The sequence below is a fragment of the Anticarsia gemmatalis genome, chromosome 21 (assembly GCF_050436995.1).
Source record: "Anticarsia gemmatalis isolate Benzon Research Colony breed Stoneville strain chromosome 21, ilAntGemm2 primary, whole genome shotgun sequence".
In the NCBI taxonomy this organism is placed as follows: Eukaryota; Metazoa; Arthropoda; class Insecta; order Lepidoptera; family Erebidae; genus Anticarsia; species Anticarsia gemmatalis.
In genome coordinates, this window is record NC_134765.1 from 9,382,082 (window position 1) to 9,407,737 (window position 25,656).

The window sequence follows — 25,656 nt, forward strand, 5'->3', positions numbered from 1 at the left end:
GCAAGAAAAGATTTCGTTCAAAATCAAAGTGACATAAGCGTTTTTAGTCCATTCCTGACCATAGACCATAATCGACTAATATGAAAATTAAATACAATTCAAAATATTTCCAGTAATAAAGATAAAATATCATGCTTTTAAGCTTCTTGTAATTAATTTAGCTTATATTAAAGCTGTATTTTATGGAAATGATTTCTTATCATTGAATGAATTCTCCTGCCCATATATGGTAATATCAATGAGCAACAAGCGTGCCAACATTGCAAAAAAATATTACTATACGTCATTTTTTTGGAAGGCTATGGGGTATAGCGGCTGACTGTGTTTCTCTAAAAATAATTAAAAGTACTGAGTGACCAATAGTTTTAGCATTACCAAAGTAGTGTTTAGTTAGTGAAGTATACTAATAAAATGTCTTATTCTAATAGTAAGTTTTAATTTCTATTTTTTGACGGGCAGCATGGTAGCATTACCTATCGAGCTAAACATGATGATAAATTTGTGTGTGTCTGAAGATGCTAGTGACCGGCAGTTTTACAGTGTGGTTTTGTGTCCGCAGAGTATACTTGGGCGGCCTTACCGAGGACCGCAAGAGGTACACCGTTAGTATTAGGCGGTGATCCGAAGGGGAAAAATTTCCTGTACACCAACGGTAATTCCGTTATCATTAGAGATATCGAGAACCCCGAGATCGCGGATGTTTATACGGAGCATTCTTGCCAAGTGAATGTCGCGAAATACTCACCAAGTGGATTCTACATCGCGTCAGGAGGTATGAAATAAATTTTGTATTCATTTTATTCTAATATCATTCAGTAAATAATTTTCAGCCAGTGCCAACTACTTTCTTCAAGAATCAAAGCTAAAAACGCTTTTTGAATGTGTAATATTAATTATATTCCTCTGAAGTTGTAAATAACTTCTTTATTAATGTATTTATTTCTGTAGTTTACAAATATTTCCATAATAACCCAGTTTGATTCAGAAACTCTTTGCTGTTGTTCTAAAAAGTACTTTTATTCTTTCCTAAAACTTTGCCTGATATAGGACAATAGCTTAAATTAAACCCATAACTAATAACCTAGAAGAATTTTAAAATATATTACTAGCAATTTTGAAAAATAAGTCTGTAATTGAATAGACAAAAAAGAAGTATAAATCTAACCCAACCTATAGGAAAATACATTATATGTTTTACACACAAATAAATGACATGCTTGAAACACACTGAATAATGTTTTTCAATAGTTTTCCTTGTATGTTCAGGCCTACATAACATATTGTTCATGCACATATATATTTTTAAAACATAATTTTGAGCTAGTTGCCTAGTTCTAATTGGAACATAATTTGTAAAAGGTCTTATTGGTTTGCTAGATGTAATATTTAAACATAATGTTATGCTACCTTTGGTCATAGTAGGATTGGTAGACTTAGGCTTAAAAGTGGGATATTAAAATTTGCTGTCATATTATATACCTTATTTAATTCATAGTCTATCTAACTCTTAATAGTAGCTTAAAGAAAACTTCAGTACTTGTTATTGGATATAACATGGATCATTTTCTTTTAGATGTGAAAATTTTATAAAAATAACCAAAGTTTACTATTTACATTTAAGTAACAGCTTCTCTTGCATCATTAACTATTTGTATACCAAACATTACTAAAAACCCTTTAGTCGTTTTTTCGTGACTTACAAACATACATACATCCATCTTCACCAACTTTTGTATTTATAATATAAGTAGGTAGGATTTATATGTATCTGGCTGTATAAAATTTAGTGTCACTGCCTGGCAAGAGATTTTATCACCAACCAGTAACTTTCACTTCAACAGTTCTTAATTTGAAATAAATTTAAATCAGGTAATTCTAATTATAGCAGGCCAACACTTTCATTAACTTGTTACACTGTTTTATTTGTTTAAACTACTTTTTTAATGTAAATGGAAAGTGGCTCAGCTTTTTTATTTTGTGCCTGTGAATTTCAGAACTGTTGTTTTTTAGAACTTAATTCCTTTTTATAACACAATACTCCATGGTAAGATTGGTTGTCAGACTTTCAAGCTTCTGACTACTAGTAATGACTGTCAAAGATCATTAAAAATGTCAGCTGTGACCTACAATTTAACATGCTTTTCTAAACACGGAAAAATCGAGAGGTTCAATAGAGCCACCCATCCGCTGCCCCACCCTCGGCGAGTGTAGCTTTACCTGATTAATTGCTCTCTCTTTTGTTACTTAGCCTCTATTCAATAGTACAGAAATATTTATTTATGATAGATTAACACTTCAATAAGGTACACTTATTTATCCACTGATAACAATACTTATAATTTAAAAGGTTGTTTACATTTTCAGTGTACATAGTCATTTTATCAAGTGTTATATAGTAATGAGTCATTTGTATACAATTTGCTATCGCAATGAATCATTGTACAGATATGGGTATTGGAGTTTCTCCTATTAAATACTTCTGTATTTGGGTATATGAATTCATTCCTGACAATATATGATAATATTACAGCAACTGACTGTATGTGCATTGACTGTGCTTATGTAGACAATGCTACTTTGGTTGCGAGAATGAGTATTAAATCGTAGGTGTTGACAAACATACAAATTAGGGACTCTATGTCTTATAAGGTACTAGACAACTAAGTACCAATGCACAAAACATGTGTGAAACACATATTTTTAAAGGTGATTGGCAATATCACTGTGTAATGTGTATCTATTATATTTTTGTTATTGTGTTCTATAAAATATAATTGTTATCACAAAACAAATATTATGCTTTATTTTTGTATCTTTAAATACCATAATACTTATAGAAAAGTCCACAATTCCAAACCACAGCTAATAAGTTTCTAACAAGCATTAAAACAACTTGAGTTTTCTACTGTGAGGTTCATATAACAGGATACATTTAAATTATGTCTCTTTATTAATATTTCGCATATACTTTACGTGTTCCGGCATGAAGTAATAAACATCCGCTAAAACATGTAAAGGTGCGTTCACATAGACAGAGACCAAATAACGCTACTTGGTACCATCCTTAGAAACTTTCCTTGCCTCATTCATATCCATACATTTTGTTACCAGTTACGAGAGTGCGTTCACATAGTAAATGTTTATATGTAACTATATTTACTTGAAAATATTAGTCAAAAGCTATATTGTATTCTGACTTCTGCAACGTGAGCACTTTCTAGACTTTATAACTGCTGTTCCATGGATCTCACAGTAGTCTCATTTTATTCTACAAACTGAGTTCGATGGCTGTCCCATTCTTCATGTAACGTCGGCAATGCTAAGCTTCAGTACCTGAAGAGCTACCGACCCTACAAGGACTTACGTATGCGACGATTGTCGACCAATATTGTAGAAGGGCTCGAAGGAATCCTAGACGTTCTAATTATTGCTCATCTGGAAATACAGAAACCGAGTATACAAATCTATGGGTTTACAGTGCTTTACTACTGTTTTAGTGTTACAATGCAGTTTATGACGGCGAGTATATTCGCGTGGTAGAGCAGTATGTAGTTGCAAGTAAGAAAATGTTAAGTTCCTTTAATTGAAACCAAATATATGTATGAATACCATCTCAGCGAATTTTGAATGCTGTTGTAGGAAAAGACTATTAATCCACTACTCTACTACAGTACAAAAACTCTTAACATTTGCGAGAACAATAATTAAAATTGCCGTTAGAAATTGTCTTGCCAAAATGAAATTCTAGATTCGACCTTGAACTTGTGAAGTTTACCTCATTATTTCCTTCTTACAAGTTGTATTGATACTTTTTTCACGGCCATTTATTTTGTTATCATGTTATTGTTGTTACATCATATCTTATGTACATTGTTATTAAATGTGTGAGCGGTGTGCCATCACCATGATTATCAAAACATTTGCAAGTGGGACCGCATTTATCACTGAAACATATAATCGGCAGCGTTGGCGCAAAGCCAGCGGGTATCACTCCAGAATTAAACCGAAACTAGTCCTCTTACTAACATTTTATATGTTGTAATATTATCTTGGAATTGTTGAAGGGAATTTTTGAAATTCTATTCTGAATTTATTGTAGATAATAATGTAGAAAGGTATGAAAAGGGCGTCGCACGTCCCAATCCTAAATTCTGACTGTCTAACCCCCGGTTTCTGAGGTACATATAGCGGTAGTTTATCTTTACGATAGCCTTTGTTTTAATGAGTTTAAACGTTATTGAATAGATAAACTAGAGATGCCTTTCGGTTTAAGCACTCTAGCGGGTCCAGGAGAGGGGTCTAGCTTACTCAAGTTTCTCTTAAAGTAGCCTCTGATAAATTTGTTATATTTCCCGTCTGATGCCTATCCAATGGAAAGTGTGACAGAAAATGTTTGGCAGATTCTGTCAATATTCTACTAGATTAGTCATTCATTTCTTAGTGATGAAATCTGCCGTTTGAATCATCTTCGATATCAAGAAAATCAGGATTACATTATTCTAATAACTAGTAAGTAGTTATTTATTCAGCTGCTTGCTCAGTTGCGGTTAACCATCTATCTATTGACCCTTTTGAAGGTTAGATACGATATCAATGTCTCGATATTGACATTCTTTACAGATTTTCTTCAATTCTTATGTATAGGGATTCCGAAGTTCGCTGAAAATGACTCTATTCGCCACTGTATGGCTTCGTTCCTAGCTGTTTAAATTACGACCCAAGAAATACATCATATTGTCCTTGTGACTATGGCCACCCATCCACAGAGCAACCTTGGTAAACGTAGCTTGACCTTAGAGATCGATCCGCGCGGCTGTTTTTCGGATGTATTTCAATTAAGAAATTATTGGAAATTTCATTAAACTTTCTTTGTAATAATTTTATGGTGATGACTATCAAGAAAGATGAGTTGTCCCCAAATATCTTGTTTAATACGGTGACTCATCTTTTGACAACTTCACGTATATTTAAGTAAAGCTGTGCAAATAATAAAGATTTCCCCAGATCATATTGTGATGCGAATATATTACTAACTTGGATAAATACGCGTTTCTTATACAAATCATCTGTGCAAACACTCGGCGTTCGTTTATCATATTTTTATACAACAAATATTACGCATGTTTTGTTCCCAAGAAAGTAGAATGTAGGCGTTAAGGGTTGGTTTTTCACAATATCCAATTTTTACCTTCTTTTCCAACAAATACGGGACAGATACAACATTTTGTCTTAGGCTTGTTACATACATAAATCAAAAATCAAAATCAAATCATTTATTCATTTAGGCCAAAATGGACACTTACGATAGTCGTTACATACATATTCCGGTTGGCGCGTTCGGTTTTGCAATGTTTATCGAACAACAAAACGGAATTGAAGTAATTACTGCACTTGTTCGGCTTGTGCCGCATGTATAGTTCCTTCGGGGTCCGATCGTCACAATTCGATTTTGTGCGCGGCGGTATTTTTTCTGAACATTCATCTACTCATATTCGGTTTTGCCGCCCAGCTATCCCGATTAATGCCGAACCGAATAAACCTTAGGTTTTAATTTCAATTTTATTTCATCGTAAGTACATTTCATTCAATGCAGAAGATATCGTAAATGGCAATAAAATTAACATTAACTCCTTTAACAGAAGTGGTTAAACTTGTATAAACTTGTGACCTGAATCGGTCATATTGGTGTGGGTGACTCAACCACAAAATGTTAAACGAATGTCTATAATAATGACAATTGAGAAAGGAAAATAATTATGCAGCCGATTTGGTTGAATGGAGATGATACGTCATTCGTAAGACAGATAAAAGATATTTAAGCGGATTCACACCAAATTATCCAGTGTGATCCACAGTAGGGCATGATGCTTTTAAATATCCGAGTACCATTCAAAATTAGGATTTCTTTTCGAATATTCCCTGTTAAAATGCTATTTGAATATTTGGGAGCGCTAGTCCCCATCAACCGGAGCGATAAACCGCGTGTGATAATGAGTGCTAAGTTGAAGTACGATCTATCCACGACCCATGTTCCACAGTCCTGAATCGCGAATCACGGGATCGCCGACCTACGGCTCTATCTTTTAACATTTAAAATGAAAGTAGCTATAAAAAATGTATTTCCTACAATAGAAGACTTAAATAAACTGTTCAGTATTCGCCCTTCGCCTTGACCTTCAAGAAACATTTCTCTAGTCCGTCAATCAACTTGCGATAGCCACTCCTGTGAATTCGATAAGAAAGTACGTTTCACTATCTAGTAATATACTTTATCAAGTTAATCGATTACCAGAAAGGGATTTACGGTGAAACGAGCTCAATTAACATGTTTTTACAATATTAAGAAATAAATGATTATACATGGCAATATAGATAGATTACAAAAAATTATGAAATCGTATTATTACTCTACTTTTAACTTTAAAATATTCTATCTTAGCTAAGGACACTTACTGCAATGAACAATGTAAAACTTTATTCCACTCACCTTACTAACTTCAAATGCCAAATTTTTGACGCTAGCTGGGTGCTGCATTTAGGTAATTTGCGTAAAATCATCTTTATCGTTACATTTTCTATTACAGATGCATCGGGTAAGATCCGAATCTGGGACACTGTGAACAAGGAGCACATATTGAAGAATGAGTTCCAGCCGATCGGTGGACCCATCAAGGATATCGCATGGAGTGCTGACAACCAGCGCATGGTCGCTGTCGGCGAGGGCAGGGAGAGGTAATTTTGATACTTTTTACCATTCAAACAAAAAATAAATATAGTTAGATGTATGTATGTGACTGAAGTCTGACTAATAGGAGATTTGAGAGACGAATGCAGGCGAAAGAACGCGTAGGGGTCGCCATTGTGTGATGTGTGATGATCTATCAAAGGCGCTCCTCTCCTAAATTTCTTGTTACTATTGTTTTACTTCCTCGCAGCAACTTGCGACTATATTCAGACGCACAAAGCTATGTAGCGCGTGCTATCTCGCATAATTTCATCGAAATAAGTCAAATCTGACCAAATGCAGGTGATTTCCATATACGTAGTTGCGTGATTTCACGCGTCGATTGTATTCTATACTAAAATAATCACAATGGGCCAATTCAAAGCCACACTCTATTATTCGTGTCCATACACCATCACTATACAGATTCACGATAAATCAAATGTTACAACAATAATGAAAGTTTTCACATGTGAAAATATTAGCGAGTAAAGAAATGCATTGTGTAAAATTATCTTGTTTAATAAGAAACAATTATAATGCATTAGTAATTTTATTAATGGCGGTCAGACACGCTACGGTCTATCGGCGAGGTAGCCTGCCTGTAGTTTTACCTGTAAAATAATTGTAAGTTTCAGCGAGAAAAAGTACACTGTAGTACCTAGCTTGTTTATTTTATAACATATGTGGGGAACTATAGTCTCGCCGCCTATAAAATGCTACTAGTTTTTGTCTCCTGTTTTGCCCGCATACATTTTCAATTAAAAGCGTATTTATCTCATCTAATTCCATTCTATAATTAATGTAATTGTAGCAGTTCTAAAACAAAAGTTTATTTTAAATTATTTTTATCTCGGTTTGCTTGACGTTTCGGCACAGATTTTGTGGTCAGTTAGCTTGCGGTCGCTAATACAAAAATAAAATGCATGTTTGAGTTAGTTCCCGTATAATATTTCATGCTAAATATTATATTCGAATGATTAGTATAGGCTAGCAACTTTCGCATTGACTCTAGTTTTTAACCTAATGTTTTTTCCTCAGATTCGGCCATGTGTTCATGTCAGAGACGGGCACATCAGTGGGCGAGATCAGCGGTCAGTCCAAGCCCATCAACTCGGTGGACTTCAAGCCCACGAGGCCGTTCCGTATCGTCACCGCCTCGGAAGACAACACCCTCGCCGTGTTTGAAGGACCTCCCTTCAAATTTAAGTGCACTAAACAGGTTGGTTACAGTTTCTGTTAATTATGCGCTTCCCTTCTCCACTCGGGTTAGGCTAATTTACAAACAAAAATGTATATATGCTTCAAATGACCTGTATCTATTTGGCAGGCATAATGTAGGTACCTTTTATATAGTTACGTGGATGACGTCACCTCTTGCAGATCAATATCACAGGGGGCACAAACAATACATTCAATTTTTTGGAATACAATGACAATTTAAATATCAGAAAAAACGCAGGAATGTTGAAATTACAAACTTAAATTCAGTAAATTCTATTCTTAAAACTGTTGTAACCTTTTTTTAGTTAATATATGCCGCATGCATACCCACAAACTGTATTATGTGAATATGATAATTAATATAACCAATTTATTCGTTTCACAGGAGCACACTCGTTTCGCTCAAGCTGTCCGCTACAGTCCCGATGGCAGTTTGTTCGCGTCGGCCGGCTTTGACGGCAAGATCTTCCTGTTCGATGGAGCCACCTCCGAACTTAAGGGAGAGGTATGTTCACTTTAATAATTAATTAATTTTACTAATTATTATAATCTTATGAAAACCAAACTGAGCAATAGCTTTCCTGCGAGTAAAGTCTATAAATGGGTTTAACGATTCAAAACAAAACATTGTAAGTTCAAGGCCATACAAATGTATTATGATTAATTTCTGGGCGTATAAATACAATAAAATGGCTTTCTTCTATAAAAGCTTAATAGTCCGACTCGACAATCTATATAAAAATGAATTGCCAAATGTTTTGCTAAGCGCAAAACTCAAGAACGGGTCAACCAATTCGACATGGGTAAGGTTATTGTGGAAAGAAAAGCAAATGCAAAGAAAATTCGTGAGCGGAGGTGCCTGAGTCAGCTAGTTCTTAATAATAATTTGTCTATGGTCTGTAGATCGGGTCCCCGGCGCACAAGGGCGGCGTGTACGGCATCGCGTGGTCGCCGGACGGCACGCAGCTGCTGTCGTGCTCCGGCGACAAGACCTGCGCCGTGTGGGACGTGGCCACCAGGGAGCGGAGCGCGCTCTTCAACATGGGCACGGCGGTCGAGAACCAACAGGTATATTTTTACCCTTTCTGTCCCACTGCTGGACCTCCTCTCAAACTGGCGAGGGGTTAGGCCTTGAGTCCACTACGCTTGCCAAGTGCGCCTTGTTGCGAGTTGCGAGACCCGTGCGAACTTTGTGTCGCCTTACGACAAAATAAATTGTCGTTATTCCCGTGTAAATACTGATCCCACGGGAACTCCAGAATAAAAAGTAGCCTATATCTTTTCTGGGTCTTCAGAGAAATTTCATCGTAATCAGGTCTGTAGTATTTGTGTGAAAAAGTACAAAAATGCCCACATACTCACAAACTTTCGCTTTTAAAATATAATATTTTGATGATGTCTGAATATTTGACCGCATGGCCTTGACTGAACGACGGAAAAAAAGTTACATTCATAGGCGATATTAAGCATGAGCTGACACCGCTAGATTATCAATTTTTTTTTTTGTAACATTATCTTTGTTCTACAGGTATCATGCCTCTGGCAAGGCAAGCACCTACTCTCAGTCTCTCTCTCCGGGGTGATCAACTACCTGGACGTGAACAACCCGGACAAGCCACTGCGCATCGTCATGGGGCACAACAAGCCCATCACGTGCCTCACGCTACACCCGGACAGACACACCGTGTACACAGCCAGCCACGACGGCACTGTGACCGCGTGGAACTGCGCTAATGGTACGTGTTTAAACATTTATCTTTGTATAATAATATAATAATGGCCGCTACACATCGTCATGGGACACAACAAGCCCATCACGTGCCTCACGCTACACCCGGACAGACACACCGTGTACACAGCCAGCCACGACGGCACTGTGACCGCGTGGAACTGCGCTAATGGTACGTGTTTAAACATTTATCTTTGTATAATAATATAATAATGGCCGCTACACATCGTCATGGGACACAACAAGCCCATCACGTGCCTCACGCTACACCCGGACAGACACACCGTGTACACAGCCAGCCACGACGGCACTGTGACCGCGTGGAACTGCGCTAATGGTACGTGTTTAAACATTTATCTTTGTATAATAATATAATAATGGCCGCTACACATCGTCATGGGACACAACAAGCCCATCACGTGCCTCACGCTACACCCGGACAGACACACCGTGTACACAGCCAGCCACGACGGCACTGTGACCGCGTGGAACTGCGCTAATGGTACGTGTTTAAACATTTATCTTTGTATAATAATATAATAATGGCCGCTACACATCGTCATGGGACACAACAAGCCCATCACGTGCCTCACGCTACACCCGGACAGACACACCGTGTACACAGCCAGCCACGACGGCACTGTGACCGCGTGGAACTGCGCTAATGGTACGTGTTTAAACATTTATCTTTGTATAATAATATAATAATGGCCGCTACACATCGTCATGGGACACAACAAGCCCATCACGTGCCTCACGCTACACCCGGACAGACACACCGTGTACACAGCCAGCCACGACGGCACTGTGACCGCGTGGAACTGCGCTAATGGTACGTGTTTAAACATTTATCTTTGTATAATAATATAATAATGGCCGCTACACATCGTCATGGGACACAACAAGCCCATCACGTGCCTCACGCTACACCCGGACAGACACACCGTGTACACAGCCAGCCACGACGGCACTGTGACCGCGTGGAACTGCGCTAATGGTACGTGTTTAAACATTTATCTTTGTATAATAATATAATAATGGCCGCTACACATCGTCATGGGACACAACAAGCCCATCACGTGCCTCACGCTACACCCGGACAGACACACCGTGTACACAGCCAGCCACGACGGCACTGTGACCGCGTGGAACTGCGCTAATGGTACGTGTTTAAACATTTATCTTTGTATAATAATATAATAATGGCCGCTACACATCGTCATGGGACACAACAAGCCCATCACGTGCCTCACGCTACACCCGGACAGACACACCGTGTACACAGCCAGCCACGACGGCACTGTGACCGCGTGGAACTGCGCTAATGGTACGTGTTTAAACATTTATCTTTGTATAATAATATAATAATGGCCGCTACACATCGTCATGGGACACAACAAGCCCATCACGTGCCTCACGCTACACCCGGACAGACACACCGTGTACACAGCCAGCCACGACGGCACTGTGACCGCGTGGAACTGCGCTAATGGTACGTGTTTAAACATTTATCTTTGTATAATAATATAATAATGGCCGCTACACATCGTCATGGGACACAACAAGCCCATCACGTGCCTCACGCTACACCCGGACAGACACACCGTGTACACAGCCAGCCACGACGGCACTGTGACCGCGTGGAACTGCGCTAATGGTACGTGTTTAAACATTTATCTTTGTATAATAATATAATAATGGCCGCTACACATCGTCATGGGACACAACAAGCCCATCACGTGCCTCACGCTACACCCGGACAGACACACCGTGTACACAGCCAGCCACGACGGCACTGTGACCGCGTGGAACTGCGCTAATGGTACGTGTTTAAACATTTATCTTTGTATAATAATATAATAATGGCCGCTACACATCGTCATGGGACACAACAAGCCCATCACGTGCCTCACGCTACACCCGGACAGACACACCGTGTACACAGCCAGCCACGACGGCACTGTGACCGCGTGGAACTGCGCTAATGGTACGTGTTTAAACATTTATCTTTGTATAATAATAGCTCTCACTCTCTCTCGGGGCTGATCTCGAACTATCTAGACGTGAACAACCCAAATAAGCCGCTGCGTATCCTCATGGGGCTCAACAAGCCCATCACTTGCCTCACGTTACACCCGGACGAGATGCCACAAACAACTGACTGACTAGCTTTTCTTCCAAACTATGTTGGATCGGCTTCCAGTCTCACCGGATGCAACTGAATACCAGTGTTTTACATGGAACGACTGCCTATTTGACCTCCACAACCCTGTTACCTGGGTTATAACACGATACCCTCCGGTAAGATTGGTTGTCAGACTTTCAAGTCTCTGACTAGTGTTAACGACTGTTGAAGATCTTCGAAAATGACAGCCGGGACTCCCAATTTAACGTGCCTTCCGAAACACGGAAAAACTCGACATGTATAAGATGGTCACCCATCCACAGAAACCTCGGCAAGCGTGGCTTAATCTCAGAGACCCGCGCGGCTGTTGTTAACTAAGCCACGATCTAATCAACTTATATTTAGGTAATAATAAAGTAACATTTGTTCGTGTTCCAGGTGAAGGTCGTCACATAAAGGGCCAGGGTCACGGCAACCAGGTGAACGGCATGCGAGCGAGCAAGGACGGCTCACTACTCACGTGCGGTATTGATGATACGCTTAGAATCGCCAAGCCTGCCGCTGAAGGTAGGAATTTCTCCCACATTAAGATCTTTATTACTTACTAGGGGCCGCCCGCGATTTCGTCCGCGTGGAAACCCTTCTCGTGTAATCCCTCGAAAACTCTGGGATAAAAAGTAGCCTTTGTGTTATTCTGGGTCTTAAATTTCATCGTAATTGGTTCAGTAGTATTTGCGTGAAAGAGTAACAAACATCTATACATACATTCTTACAAACTTTCGCATTTATAATATAAGTAGGAATTTTTGTGTTTAAGATATTTTTGATCATTCGGCAATTCAGTGCTGTAGGCGAGTATAATTTTCTATCTAGAATCGTATTGAAACTTCGGAAAGCCACAACGACCCTTTCTATCGTTCGAATATTGAAACACTCAGATTTGGATTCAGATGTATTGTGTTACAAAAAAAAATCCTTAAAATAAGGTGAGATAGGGCTAATGGGCCGATTGACCACTTAAACTATCTTAAGTATAACAGACTTTCCTTTACTCGCTAATCCCTTACATAACCATACTTAAAATAAAGACCAAAAAAACAAATATAAATGTTCATTACAGGCGAAGCGCCGACATATACGGATGTGTCCATCCCGCTGGGCTCACAGCCTCGTGCTATGGACCACCTTATTGAAGAAGATACCACCATCGTCGCTACTGTTAAAGAGGTATGTCCTATTTTTTGTGGCAGTCAAACTGTATTTTAATTATAATGAAAGAATTTTCTTTAGCTAAACTTGCATCTTAGAAAATAAAAAACACAAAATTTCGTAGCATACGAGTTCACTTTCAAAGTCTACCTGTTGCCGGCTGTGTAAAAGATTTTTTTTAGTCAATTTCTATAATATCTCTTCGTCGACAAAGTCTATCACTAGATTAAATCTTACTTGAATTAGTTTAACCGTTTATTTCATGTTCCATTGAAGTGTATCAGAAAACCTATTGAGTAAATTATCTATTGTCATTAAAATGTCATTGTTAATTTCTCAGCTGGCTGTAATAATCGGTGGTACCAAGCAGTCGAGCTTGCCTCTGAAGTATGAGCCCACTTGCGTCTCCATTGACCCCAAGAGCCGACATGTTGCTGTTGGTGGTAAGTACCTACATATATTTATTCTATACTTTACCATAAAACTTCTAGAAAAGTAAAAAAAAAATAGTGTTTAGGTTAGGGGTAGTCTAGCGGTCAGAATTCGGTCGGAATTTTGTGTATCGCATATATTGAAATTAATGTAGTGTCTTAGAATCCTTAGAAACGGCGCAATGATGAAAACGTACCTACGACTCAGAACGCAGACCGCTTGGGCGCCGGTTTTGGTGATTTAACTTTAAAGAATAAAAAGATCTTCGTGATTTTAGTATTCCTTTGGATACATTACAAGATGCTTGGCCTGAAATGGCGAATTCTCAGCTCTTAGACAATTTTTAGACAGCAACTAACAATAAGATTGAAAAAAAAAATCCTATTCATTTCAAATTAAACTGCACGTTTGGCGCAGTGGTTTAAGCGGTCACCTCGCCGCAACAACCGTAGCGCCGCATGTGGTGGGTTCGAATCCCACCCGGGACAAATCTTTGTGTGATGAGCACAAGTATTTGTTTTGAGCCTGGATGTTAATTTATCTATATAAGTATGTATTTAGAAGTATATGCGTATGTTTATCAGTTATTTGGTTACCATAGTACAAGCTCTGCTTAGTTTGGAATCAAATGGCTGTGTGTGAGTTGTCCAATGATATTTATATTTGTATGATTATATTTATAATTGTGTGTTGTCACCCAGGTGCGGACAACAAAGTGCACATATACACGTTGGACGCGCGCAGTCTGACGCCGGGAGTCGAACTGGAGCACCTGGGCGCCGTCACCGACGTGCGCTACAGCCCCGACTCGCAGTACCTCGTCGCCAGCGACGCTAATAGAAAAGTTATATTGTACTCCACTGAGGAGTATAAGGTAAACTTTTATGCTCATTTTTGTACCTTAGCTTATGGTTATCGACTTTATAACCATTGGATTCTGAACTCGAGAGTTTTGTTTGCGGTTTAAGCAATCGTTCTATTAAAATTTATTTAAAAGAGTACAGTTCTTATATCTTTAACTAGCTTTTACCCGCGACTTCGTCCGCCACCTGAATTTTCCCATGGGAATGCGTCATGTTCCCGGGGTAAAAAGCCTATGTGTTATTCTGGGTCTTCAGCTACCTATATACCTTTCATCATAATTTTATTCTAATCTGTTGAGTAGTATATGCTATTATGCGTGAAAGAGTAACAAACATCCATACATACCTACATACTCACAAACTTTCGCATTTATAATATTAGTAGGATCTGTCTACCAAATTTCATCAAAGTTTTTCAATAGTTCTTGTGTGAAGGTAGTTTAAAAGAAACAATCATAAGGAATGAAATGTCTGACAGTTGTTTAACACAGCTCTTTAAAGGATGTTGCATTTAAAACTTTGTATGATACGTTTGTGGGGTTTTCATTAAAACTACTGAATTATTTCACGATTTTTTTACTAATACAAAGCATTAATTATTCCTTAACAACAAAATTAGCCTTTTTGTGAAAAAAAAAAGGCTAATTATTCAAAGCAAAATATTCTCAAAATTATTTATATCTCTCAATATAACGAAGTCGCGCTAAGGCATATCCGCCATTAAAACAGTTGCCATGACAACTGAATTTTGTTAATTCAATGTCATTATAATATTGATTATTCGCGACTTCGTTCGCCACCTGAATTTTCCCGAGAAATGCGTCATTTCCCCGCGGTAAAAAGTAGCCTATGTCCTTTCTCGGGTATCAAAATATCTCCATACCAAATTTCATGCAAATTGGTTCAGTAGTTTAGGCGTGATTGAGTAGCAGACAGACAGAGTTACTTTCGCACTTATAATATTAGTATGGAAGTATGGATTTGAAATCACTTAGAGGTTTTAAAATTTAGTATCAGTTTAAACCAAACAGTATACCATTGTCATAAAAGAATTTCTATGTGCGTATTTGAGTAAAAATTCTTTCGTCTTAACTAAAATTGTAACATAACATACATTGCCCCCGATAGTTGGAAAGACAAAGTTCTTTATTCGTTTCTACTTCTCGTTAGATCCTTATTTTTAACAATCAGAAGCAGTACAGATTTTCTTTGTTAACTGCTTATTCTTATGTAAATAAATCATGATGTAATGTATGTACGTATGTCTCCAGCTGGCGCACAACAAGGAGTGGGGCTTCCACACGGCGCGCGTGAACTGCGCGGCGTGGAGCGGCGACTCGCGCCGCCTCGCGTCCGGCTCGCTCGACACCGCCGTCATCGTGTGGAGCGTGGACGCGCCCGCCAAGCATGTCATCATCAAAAGTACCCACCGATACTATACTTCATAATAATATTATTTCCCTCTAAAGTTTACTAAGGAAACGTATGATAACTGAGAGTTAACGACGACAGAGTCAAAATCAGTATTTTCTAGTCAGTCGGAGATTGCTAAAGCTAGATTGGCAGCGTCTACACGAGCCTATATCATCGTCTTAACAACGAGTAGACGTAACTTGTGATTTTAAAATCGAAATTTTGCAAACGAACGAAATCCTTCGTTAGTGACATTTCACTATTCCATTTTGTATACGATTAAACAGTAAAATGTACATTTTTTGTAAGGAACCGCGATGAAAGTTTCAGCTGAGAAATATTTCGACAACCACATAATGATTTAATCTTAAAACCCATGAATCAAAGCTAGTATAGTAATAAAATCATAAACTCTTGAATTGATTTGGCTACGTTGGAATTTCATTATGTTATCTTTATCTTTTCCAGATGCTCACCCACAAAGCCAGATCACAGGTCTGGCGTGGCTGGACGACGAGACCGTGGTGTCGGTGGGACAGGACGGCAACACTCGCGTCTGGAACGTGCCTAAAGCCTAGACACGCTAGCTCACGACTAATATTCTTTGATACACATTCACATACTCAACTATTATCTATATTATAAAAATGAATCACTAAATTTGTTGCTAAGAGCAAATCTTGAGAGCAGTTGAACCGATTTCGCTTCGATTTTATAATATTCCTTGAAGTACGAGGATGGTTACGGCGAAAAAGATTGCCAACAAAAAATCAGGAGTCCACTGTTAGGCGGTACGAAGTTCGCCAAGTCAGCTAGTGTATTATAATATGTATTCTACAGAGCCACTTTCACAGTCTTTAAATAAGTGTCAGAAAGCTAAATATCAGCCTCTGTGGCGCAGTGGTTATGGTTGTTACGCCACTACCTCGGGAGGTTGTGGATTCAATTCTCATTCGAAACAAATTTTTGTGCGATACACAAATAGTTATTTCGTTTCTAGTTGTATTTTGTGTCCGTTGTTTGTAAAAGTTTCCACTATACTGGAGCAATTCTTAGTGCGGAAGTTGTAATTTCTGCAAAAACGTGTCGGAAAATGTGAGTAGTGTCTAAATTCAAACAATAGGCTAAAGACAAGCTATGATAAGCTCCCTGATAGATATTTAGAAGTTGTGAAAACGGACCTTTATATAGAAAATATTTACTCCTGTCTTTTAACTTTACCATATCGATTTCGTTAAGAGTGTCTGACATATGAGACTGGCAGATTCAGAGACAAATACAATAAAATAACATAACTTTTAATTTATTGGAATATCTTAGAAAGTGATTACTATATGATATAAGTGCTGTAAAGGTGCTATACTATTTATTTTATCTAGTCCACATAATTTTCACGCACAAATACCTATTTTTATAAAATCCTCCCGTCATCATACATACATACAAAAAGATATATTCATCATTGTGTTTAAAATAGTGTATTTAATTTTAATTGAATACTTTTGCATTTATTATGTAAATGTTATCAAAGAATATTACTCGTATTAAATCTATAAATTTATAAATAACTCAGATTATCTAGCATATTTATAAAAGAAAATACTAACGTATTTATTTCGCTTTACTTAAGTTATCAAATGATTCTCTTTTAGTCGAGATTTTGTTACTAATGTCGTGACAATGTGTTGTTCGTGGAATTCTGAACTGATAAAAGACTTGTATATGAAAACGCGTATTCTTAGACCTTAGGATAAATTGATGTCATTTTCGATGCAGTTACTTGTACGCATATACCTTTTCATCCTGAAAATAATACCATAGGTATACGTGACTACCACTTTTTAACCTTTCGATTCGCGAATTCGTCCTCCCATCCCTCCTAGGAGGGGCAATAAAGCCCGATAATCAAAAGTTAAGTAAAGGGTTATAGTAAGTTTTATCCATATTCAAAGAAAATAAATTACATCATCCATGGTACTAACCATTTCTGGGTGTTATAGACTTGTATTCGTGATACGAATATCCGAGTTGCAACAAGCGTGTCCTATCTATTCTATCTCAAAAGTATTTTCTAAGCATCATTAGGGCGTGAAAAGACATCGAAATGAACACTATTTATTATAAAATCAGTTGAAAAAGTTAGAAGCGACATTTTAAATATTAATTTATTTGCAATTAGTAATATGTAATCAGGTCTAACCTTTAAAAGTCAGTATTTCTCGCGGACATTGTGATTATTTTTTGTATTGAAATTTGGTGCGATCTGAATGGTCCTTTTTATACCAGTCATTGCATACTAACGTAGTGTGAAATCGCATTTATAATGTTCTATTAAGAATTAAATAATTGAAATTCTGTTTGGAAAGATTTATTGTAGAAAAAGAATAAAAAATGTAGTGCTACTAGCATAAAAAAACTGTTTGATAGTAATGCCATTCAAAATATTGGTTCAAAATAAAAATATTACAGTATTTTATGAGATTAAAATGTCAATTTTAAACAAATCAATTAATGTATTTTTACAATAAATCTTTCCAAATATGAAGAAGCGTTTGTAAACAGTATTTTTATACTAATTTCTGATGTATTTTTTCTTAGTTTTACGCGATTTCTACTAAAAATGAAGTATGTACGATGATGAATAAACTTGTATACACTTGTAATATGTTTTTTTTTAATCACCATCTTAGAAACTCGATGACATAGTTGTTTTTTTAAAAGACCTGGAAATGGGGTAGATCATAGCTGACGGAATAACGATATTAAGAATATTAATATAACTGGATCTCTATATTATTGAATTAATAAAAAATATATTTTGAAATTTGCTAGCAGTCAACCTAAATTAGTTGTTTACACAGTTTATTATTTTCACGACTCAGAGTAAAAGTTAAGTTACATAAGGTTAAATAAATAAAACAATAAATAAACAGTTCAAATAATTATATTAATTAACATTAACTAAATTGTCTTTTATTATTTATGTCTTTTTAGCTAGCTTAGGCTAAATATAGTTAAACAATGACTAGAATAAAACAATATAACATAACATGTCGCTCCAAATATATTAAAACATACATACATTAAAACCAAATTAGAATAAACATATTATGTGTTAAATTAGCACCATAACTTTGATATAAATTTAGTAACAAACAATATTGGAGTGACATACTTTATAGGAACTAACGGCAGTTATTTTCAAAAATACATATTTTTACAAAATTGAAAAGGATTATAAGTGATTGACCAAGACATTTTTCCATATTGAACAGAACTTGTTTTTCCTTTGAGTATAATAGGCTGTTTCATAGCGGCATTGCAAACATTTTAATCACATTGACGATCGCACTAACCCCCGGTTTTTGAGTACATTTATCGATAGTTTATTTATTCAATAGCATTTTTTTTATATGAGTTTTAACGCTAATAGATAAACTACCGCTAAGTGTAGGTAAATTAGAAACCGGGGAAAAGCCATCGAATTTAATAAAGGCAGGAACCACAACAGTAGGTACCGTTTAGACATCACAATGCACCGAATGAAACGACCGTAACGCGATAGTAACAATATTTTGGCGTCAGTTCCTTATTGATATCACAGAATAAAATAACACAAATAAAACGAACATCAACAACACTCCTATAAAATGACTTAAAATGGACATTTAAATACAGAGTAAAAAATTACTTTAACTTCAAAAAAATTGTCTATGGCACGGGACTCCGGCCGAGTTGCCACAAAGGCACAACTTCACAACCATTTATATTATTTTAAATATATATTTGACAAAACAACAATACTTATGAATATAACAAAAATGTAACATAAACGTCTTTTAATTGTTTACTGGTAACACCGTCGGTGGGTATACAAAATGATTCAGAAAATATTTCGTTGCAAAAGATTTGGGATTTGACAAACAAACAATGTTATCCAAATTGAATACCTTAATTCTAAAATTTTAAAAATGTATTTTATACTAATAACAAATAATATTTCTAGAAATTTTTGACTTAAAACGAATTTAACATCCACACGGCAGTTACTTATTTTCAATAGTTAAAGTAAAAAACAAGGATAAATACAAAATTAGGCGAATATTTTTATCATTTGCGGTTTTATTCAATAACGACATGACACGGTTCGTATGCTAACTAGCCACCTACAAAAAGCTTTAAGTATAACCCACATTGTTTATAAAAAAAAAAAGACTCGCTCAAAAAGTAAAAACAGAGTGAATGAACAACACAAATTTAGTAAAAGTGGAGGTAATTAGTTAATTTAGACTCCACAAATCATTTGTCTTTATAATCCTTAGTTTGACAGGTCAAGGATTTGTGTAGGTTTTGGTTTTATATTTTAATTTTATGGCAATCTAGTTCCAATTCAAACAAAACCGTTTTGGATTGGACCCCATTCGCTAGTACAGAACTGTATCAACAAAGCATGATGTAAACTACATTTAACTTATAATAAAAATCATGAAAAATTGAGTAGAGTGATCGAGGAAACGGAAGTATTTCTAAACTTCTGTACTTAAGAAGAAGATACTCAAATAACAACAGGAATAGTTATGAAAGTCTATGTGGAAGTAAAGAAACTGGGGCTTCAACCACGTACCTATTATTAAGTACGTTTCATTCGTTCGTGATCAAATATCGTTTCAGATAGGTAACTTCCTCAAGATGTTATGATCGAATTACTCCAAAAATTATTTTCGAAATAACAAACAACTTTTTTCTTTGCGAATTAATGATTCATGCCGTACCATGTAATAGGGTCCAATCCTCAAAAACGACTTCACACATCCCCTCTCCCTTGTCTATGCTGTGTCGGCGCATGTCTATAAGCCACATGCTTTCTCAGCGCATCCCTCGATCTGGACACATGCGAGCATGCACGGCATGCATGCCTCCTACCTGCATGCGTCTCCATATGCACCCTGAGATTGTATTGGTTGCTCAATCGTTTGTTACAAATTGTGCATACAGAACTATTGATGCGCCATTTTCTGTCGTACGGTTCGGGAGGTTCTGGAACTGAGAATACGAATTTAAGTATATAAAACTAAATTGCCTTGAAATATACGGTTTACAGTACCTATTTTGTAAGATGTCGGCTACATTAGGTTTCTATGTAACTTTGCTGTGGTTTAAGTTAAAACAAGGTAACGGCAATGCCAGTCACTGGGGTACCTTTTTTAGTTTGTCATTTTTCAGTCTTCAAATAAATGATTTGATCTAATTGATCAAAGTAATTGTGAAGTGTGCATTCTATTTATTAGGTATCTGAAAGATAGGCTTGAGGTTAAGTTAATAGTTTTGCTCAAACCAGTTTTTTTTGACATTATTCTTGGGTCTCGTCAAAGTCAGCATTGAAATCAATTTGGGTCAGATCACGCATACGATGTTACACAGCGAAAGGGCGATGAAGATTCACCGAAGCATTATTGTGAAACATAGAAACAAAATGTAGTAAAACGCATGCTGACCCAGAGAACTTACCACCAGCAACCATAGTAGCAGTCGGATTCCCAATCTTATGAGTACTATACAGATTCTGTACAATCTGATCGAGTTTACTAAGTCTGTCCTTTTCGCTCTTCATCATAAACTCGTTCACAAAACTTGCGTCCTTTTCGTTCGTGGGTGAGAGTATATCGTCGTAGTTTAATTTGGAACTCGAACTGGAGTTCTCGTTGATCAGTGGCGGTTGTTCGTGGTTCTTTATCTCGAGGTTCACGGGGGAGTTGGTTTCATCTTGTGGTTCGGGTTCGGTTGGTGTGAGGGTCGAGTTCTGGAAACAGATATTACTAATCAGTTTCTTATAATGAAGTGCCCAAACTAGGGTATACCACGAAATACTAGTACCCCATTCTACTAGCTTCCGGTCTTTTGTTACCAACAGCATGCGTTAAATCGTGCACGCATGCTTTACACTATCCATTTGCATTAGTTGATGCTATAAAAATCTGGAAGAAAACTAGCTTATTTGGACTTGAAACAATGACTCCAAATAGTCTCCACGCCAAAATTCTTACACACACAATACTTAAATTTTGAAAACAAAGATACCAATAACCAAGTCATAAGTCCAATTTTTTAACGCTTAGTGGTATAAGTGAAATAATTGTGATCTGAACAAGATGGTCATAAGTGGGAAAACGAATAGCAATAGTAGCCTTGTAGATACATGAAAATTGGTTCCTATAAAACTCACCGTATCAGCATCAGTGAGTCCAGAGACCTTCAAGGTCTGCGCCAGCCGGAGCAGCGAAGGCAGGACCTTCTTGGAGGCGGTGACCTCACCGGTGTACATGAACGTGAGGAGCAGCCTCAGTTCTGCAGCATCACAACCCAGGACTACCACCAGCGTGTTGTTCTCCGCTTCTACTTCCTGAAAGATATGCGAAAATAATATTATTAGCGAATTTCAATGATGTCTTCAAGAATAATTACTACCTCTGTTTGTGTAGCGAAGAAGTAGTTCCTACGGCGCCCGCTACAGGAGTTTAGGAGATTTTCATACAGAATTTGTCACCCAATTGTTGTTGTGTTTCACACAGATACCTGTCGATAACTGGAAGTGGATAGTCGATAGTATTCGCCCTGGTCTAGCATATCGATGTTGATGTCAACAAATTTTATTGACCAACAATTGTTGGTATCGAGAGTAATTCTTTAAATATCTTGGTTTAATTTTACGTTACTGATTTTTAAAGACTAAACCATTTACATTTTTAAAAATAACCCTTACAAGTGTAGAAGGCTTGATATAACGAAATATGGGTACATTAAATTTGTCATAAATATAAAATGAAACCTTAAATAACTGTGCGAAGTACTGGCTGCAAGACGCTAGGACGAGCCTGTGTGCCTTCACGGTGGTCCCGCTGGCGCTGAGCGTGACGTCAGTCAGGGCTCCGGTGCTGAACATGCGCCCTAGAGCACCTATCACGCTGGTCTGGCAAACAAACGGTTCTATTAGTGGCTTGAAATGCAGCAGCTTGTTTGGCAAATCCGTCAAATATAAATCTTTGTAGTACTTTGTACATCTGTAATTTCTTATATCTTCGTTGCCTAACTTCGGCTAATCAAAGGAAGAGTAAGTTTATGTATTACAATGTTTAAAATATACTAAAAGTGATGCCTACTCATCCTGTAGCTAAATAAACGTACAGGAAGCGAAATTTAATATAAGTACTTAGTCGTATTTTCAGATTCTGTGTGAGTGAAAAATATCTCTGATAGACTATCTACAATTCTACACTCTAAACTTAAGAGGGACTTACCCCCGGTTTCTGAAGTACATTTAGCGGTAGTTTATCTATTCAATAGTGTCAAACACATACAAAAAAGCGCTATTGAATAGATAAACTACCGCTAAATGTACTCAGAAACCGGGGGTTAGTATTTCTTTGGATAAATTGGTGATCTAACCATGCATGTGCGATGTGCATGTGAGATTTGTTATTTTGAAGTGTTGGGATTGCAGGGGTTTAAATAATATTGTCTCATAAAAGCTCTCTTTTGTTTTTTTAAACTTAGACAATACATATCTACTACCATTCAGTGTGTGAATATGCGTAATAATGTATTTCAATCATAACTTTTAAGCCTACCACCACGACCTGCGCCGAAACATCAAAAAATCCGAGGAATCATCAGAAAATACTCGCGTTATTTCAAACAGTACTAGAAAATATATATCAAGTATTACTTCTAACACAAAGATATTAATTTACAAGCATAAATCTCTAAAATACGTAACAAAATAGCACGTCAAGTTGCAAGCAGAATCTTTATTCCGCTCATAATTTATTGACTTCCGTAATTTCGTATGCCTGAAGTTAAACGAAGACTTTGAAGCACTCCATACATGTTTTAAACTCTTACACTAGCATTTTGTTTTACTTTGTAATGTGCAAAATGAGGAAGAAAATGAAAAGTTAAATATTGTTGGAACAAAGGCTTTTCTAATTCCTTGTGAGCGTCCTTAAATATGTGTGGTTTTAAAACATATTTTTTTCTTGTTTCGTTGGAGTAAGATTAAATTTTGGGTAATTGATTATAGCCTGTCATTATCCTTGATCTCTATCTGCCCCTGTGGGCTGGGAGGGAGACGTAGTTTTATCTATGATTGTATGTATAGTTGAAGAGGACATAATGCATTATTTAGTCTCTGCCTACCCCTATGTGTATGTATGTGTGTAGGTTATAGCGTAAGCAACTTTTTTTTTCTAATCTTTAGTGCGTGGTCTACTCCGCAGCGAGATCTCATTTATGATAAAGAAATTGCAAATAAATGTTGACGTTTATCTCCATAATACGCGTAATCAACTAAAATAAGTGGCAAAGACATTTAAATCTCAATGTTTCAGGTGAAATATAGATTTGTTATGTAGTAAGAGATGTTTTCACATTTTTCAATGAAACATGGCGATATGAATCGCGGGCGTAAGCTAGCCACATGTTTCACAGGTCATTGACCTAAAAGTTATATTAATAAATTCAAACAAGCTCTTAAAAATTGTCATTACGAAAACTTTTGTAATTACTTTGCTTTCTGTTAATTTATTGTTCAAAGTTTCTTTTTGTAAACCATTGATATATCTTAGGTGTTAAATTGGTTTAAAATATTATAAACCTCTTAGATTTTTTAATTAAACAATTTATTATCAAGGCATTTTTAAATTAACAAGTTCGTTTCTCAAATAAATTAAATATCTTTTACACAATTATAATATGATAAAAACCATTATTCTATATTCAAAATACTGGTCGAATACAATATTCTTAAAAAAATAAAATTAAAAAGTGACGGATTTCATCCAAATAGCTGCTGCACATCACTTAAACTATTTATTACATTTTAATCGATATTAGTGGTCACGGAATAGTCGATTAGTTGGTGTGCGTGTGGTCTATTAGTAACCTAACTAAGTGTCATTTGCATTATTACATACAGGCTAAGCATAGGGTGCTAATTAATATTTACATTATAATTTTACAGCATAGCGCAACAGATTATTTTAATTCTGGATATCTCAGCGAAAATATTCAGCGTTGTTTAAATATTTAAAGCTCAAATAGCTATTAATTTGTATTCCAAAAATAGTATTGTGATAAATCTGTTTTCACTGTAAAGCATTATTTTACATAATTTACTTTTTAATTAAAATAACATTGCGAACGTTAAACTTTAAAACATCAGCGCATTACAAAATTTAAACTAAAATAATATTCTTTTTTAAAACGGCAAAATAAGGTCAATTAAAAATGCATAGGCTGTATGACGAAGCAAAAGAGTAAAAAACGTATGTAATTAAAAACAATGTAAGTGTACCTGTCTCCCTGCGGTGGGTGTGTTGATAAAATAAAATAGTACTCACCTACCTGGTGGTTGTGCCAGCGCAAAGAGAACTGTTGAACATCGTCCTCATCCATATTTTCACAAAATATTTGTATAAAAACCACTAAGAATGATCTTACGTTCACTATAGTTCGTTGCACGTACCAAGTGGAGACAATTATATTGTTAACGAATCCAGGCTGCTTTATTTTAGGTCGGTACGCCTGGAAAACCTGTAGCCACCTATTTCTGGAGCTGATTGTATTTATAAATCCAATGACATTCAGCTTGTGACGCGGCTGACATACCAAAACTCATCCAAAAACAGATTTAGTTCGCTCGTCCGAAATGATTGGCATCATTGTTCGACTGATTGTGCTAATTGATCGTTTTCAATGCATTGTGATGGATTTTCACGCGTTATTTTGTTCTATATTTATATTATTATTGAGTACTTAGCCGCCGTCAAACGTTTTTGACGGATTTAATTGAGCGCGAAAAGTGTGTCAAACAAATGAGACGTAATTTTTTATTGTTTATTTTTAATGCTGCGTTTAACTGTACTCGTAAAAATGTGGGTTT

The 25,656-nt window shown here is 36.6% G+C and overlaps 2 protein-coding genes across 3 annotated transcripts; one reads left to right on the forward strand and one right to left on the reverse strand.

Moving 5' to 3' along the window:
• Positions 1 to 273: 273 nt before the first annotated feature.
• On the forward strand, positions 274 to 18,382 carry flr (actin-interacting protein 1 flr). Its single transcript, XM_076128319.1, has 13 exons — positions 274 to 427; positions 560 to 772; positions 6,585 to 6,732; positions 7,766 to 7,946; positions 8,334 to 8,453; positions 8,852 to 9,016; positions 9,477 to 9,684; positions 12,241 to 12,369; positions 12,923 to 13,029; positions 13,352 to 13,454; positions 14,145 to 14,317; positions 15,578 to 15,728; positions 16,188 to 18,382. The coding sequence occupies exons 1-13, from the start codon at positions 412 to 414 to the stop codon at positions 16,295 to 16,297; spliced, it is 1,824 nt and encodes a 607-aa protein (XP_075984434.1). The 5' UTR covers positions 274 to 411; the 3' UTR covers positions 16,298 to 18,382.
• A 271-nt stretch (positions 18,383 to 18,653) lies between these two features.
• On the reverse strand, positions 18,654 to 25,462 carry LOC142982297 (uncharacterized). Of its 2 annotated transcripts, none has more exons than XM_076128720.1 (5): positions 25,119 to 25,462; positions 22,546 to 22,686; positions 21,943 to 22,119; positions 21,228 to 21,519; positions 18,654 to 20,762 (listed from the first exon to the last, which is right to left on the reverse strand). In XM_076128720.1, exons 1-5 carry the CDS (start codon positions 25,167 to 25,169, stop codon positions 20,524 to 20,526), a joined length of 900 nt encoding a protein of 299 aa, XP_075984835.1. In that variant the 5' UTR covers positions 25,170 to 25,462; the 3' UTR covers positions 18,654 to 20,523. The 2 variants fall into 2 exon arrangements, with proteins under 2 accessions (XP_075984835.1, XP_075984836.1); XM_076128721.1 differs by having other exon boundaries at positions 25,115 to 25,368.
• Positions 25,463 to 25,656: the final 194 nt, after the last annotated feature.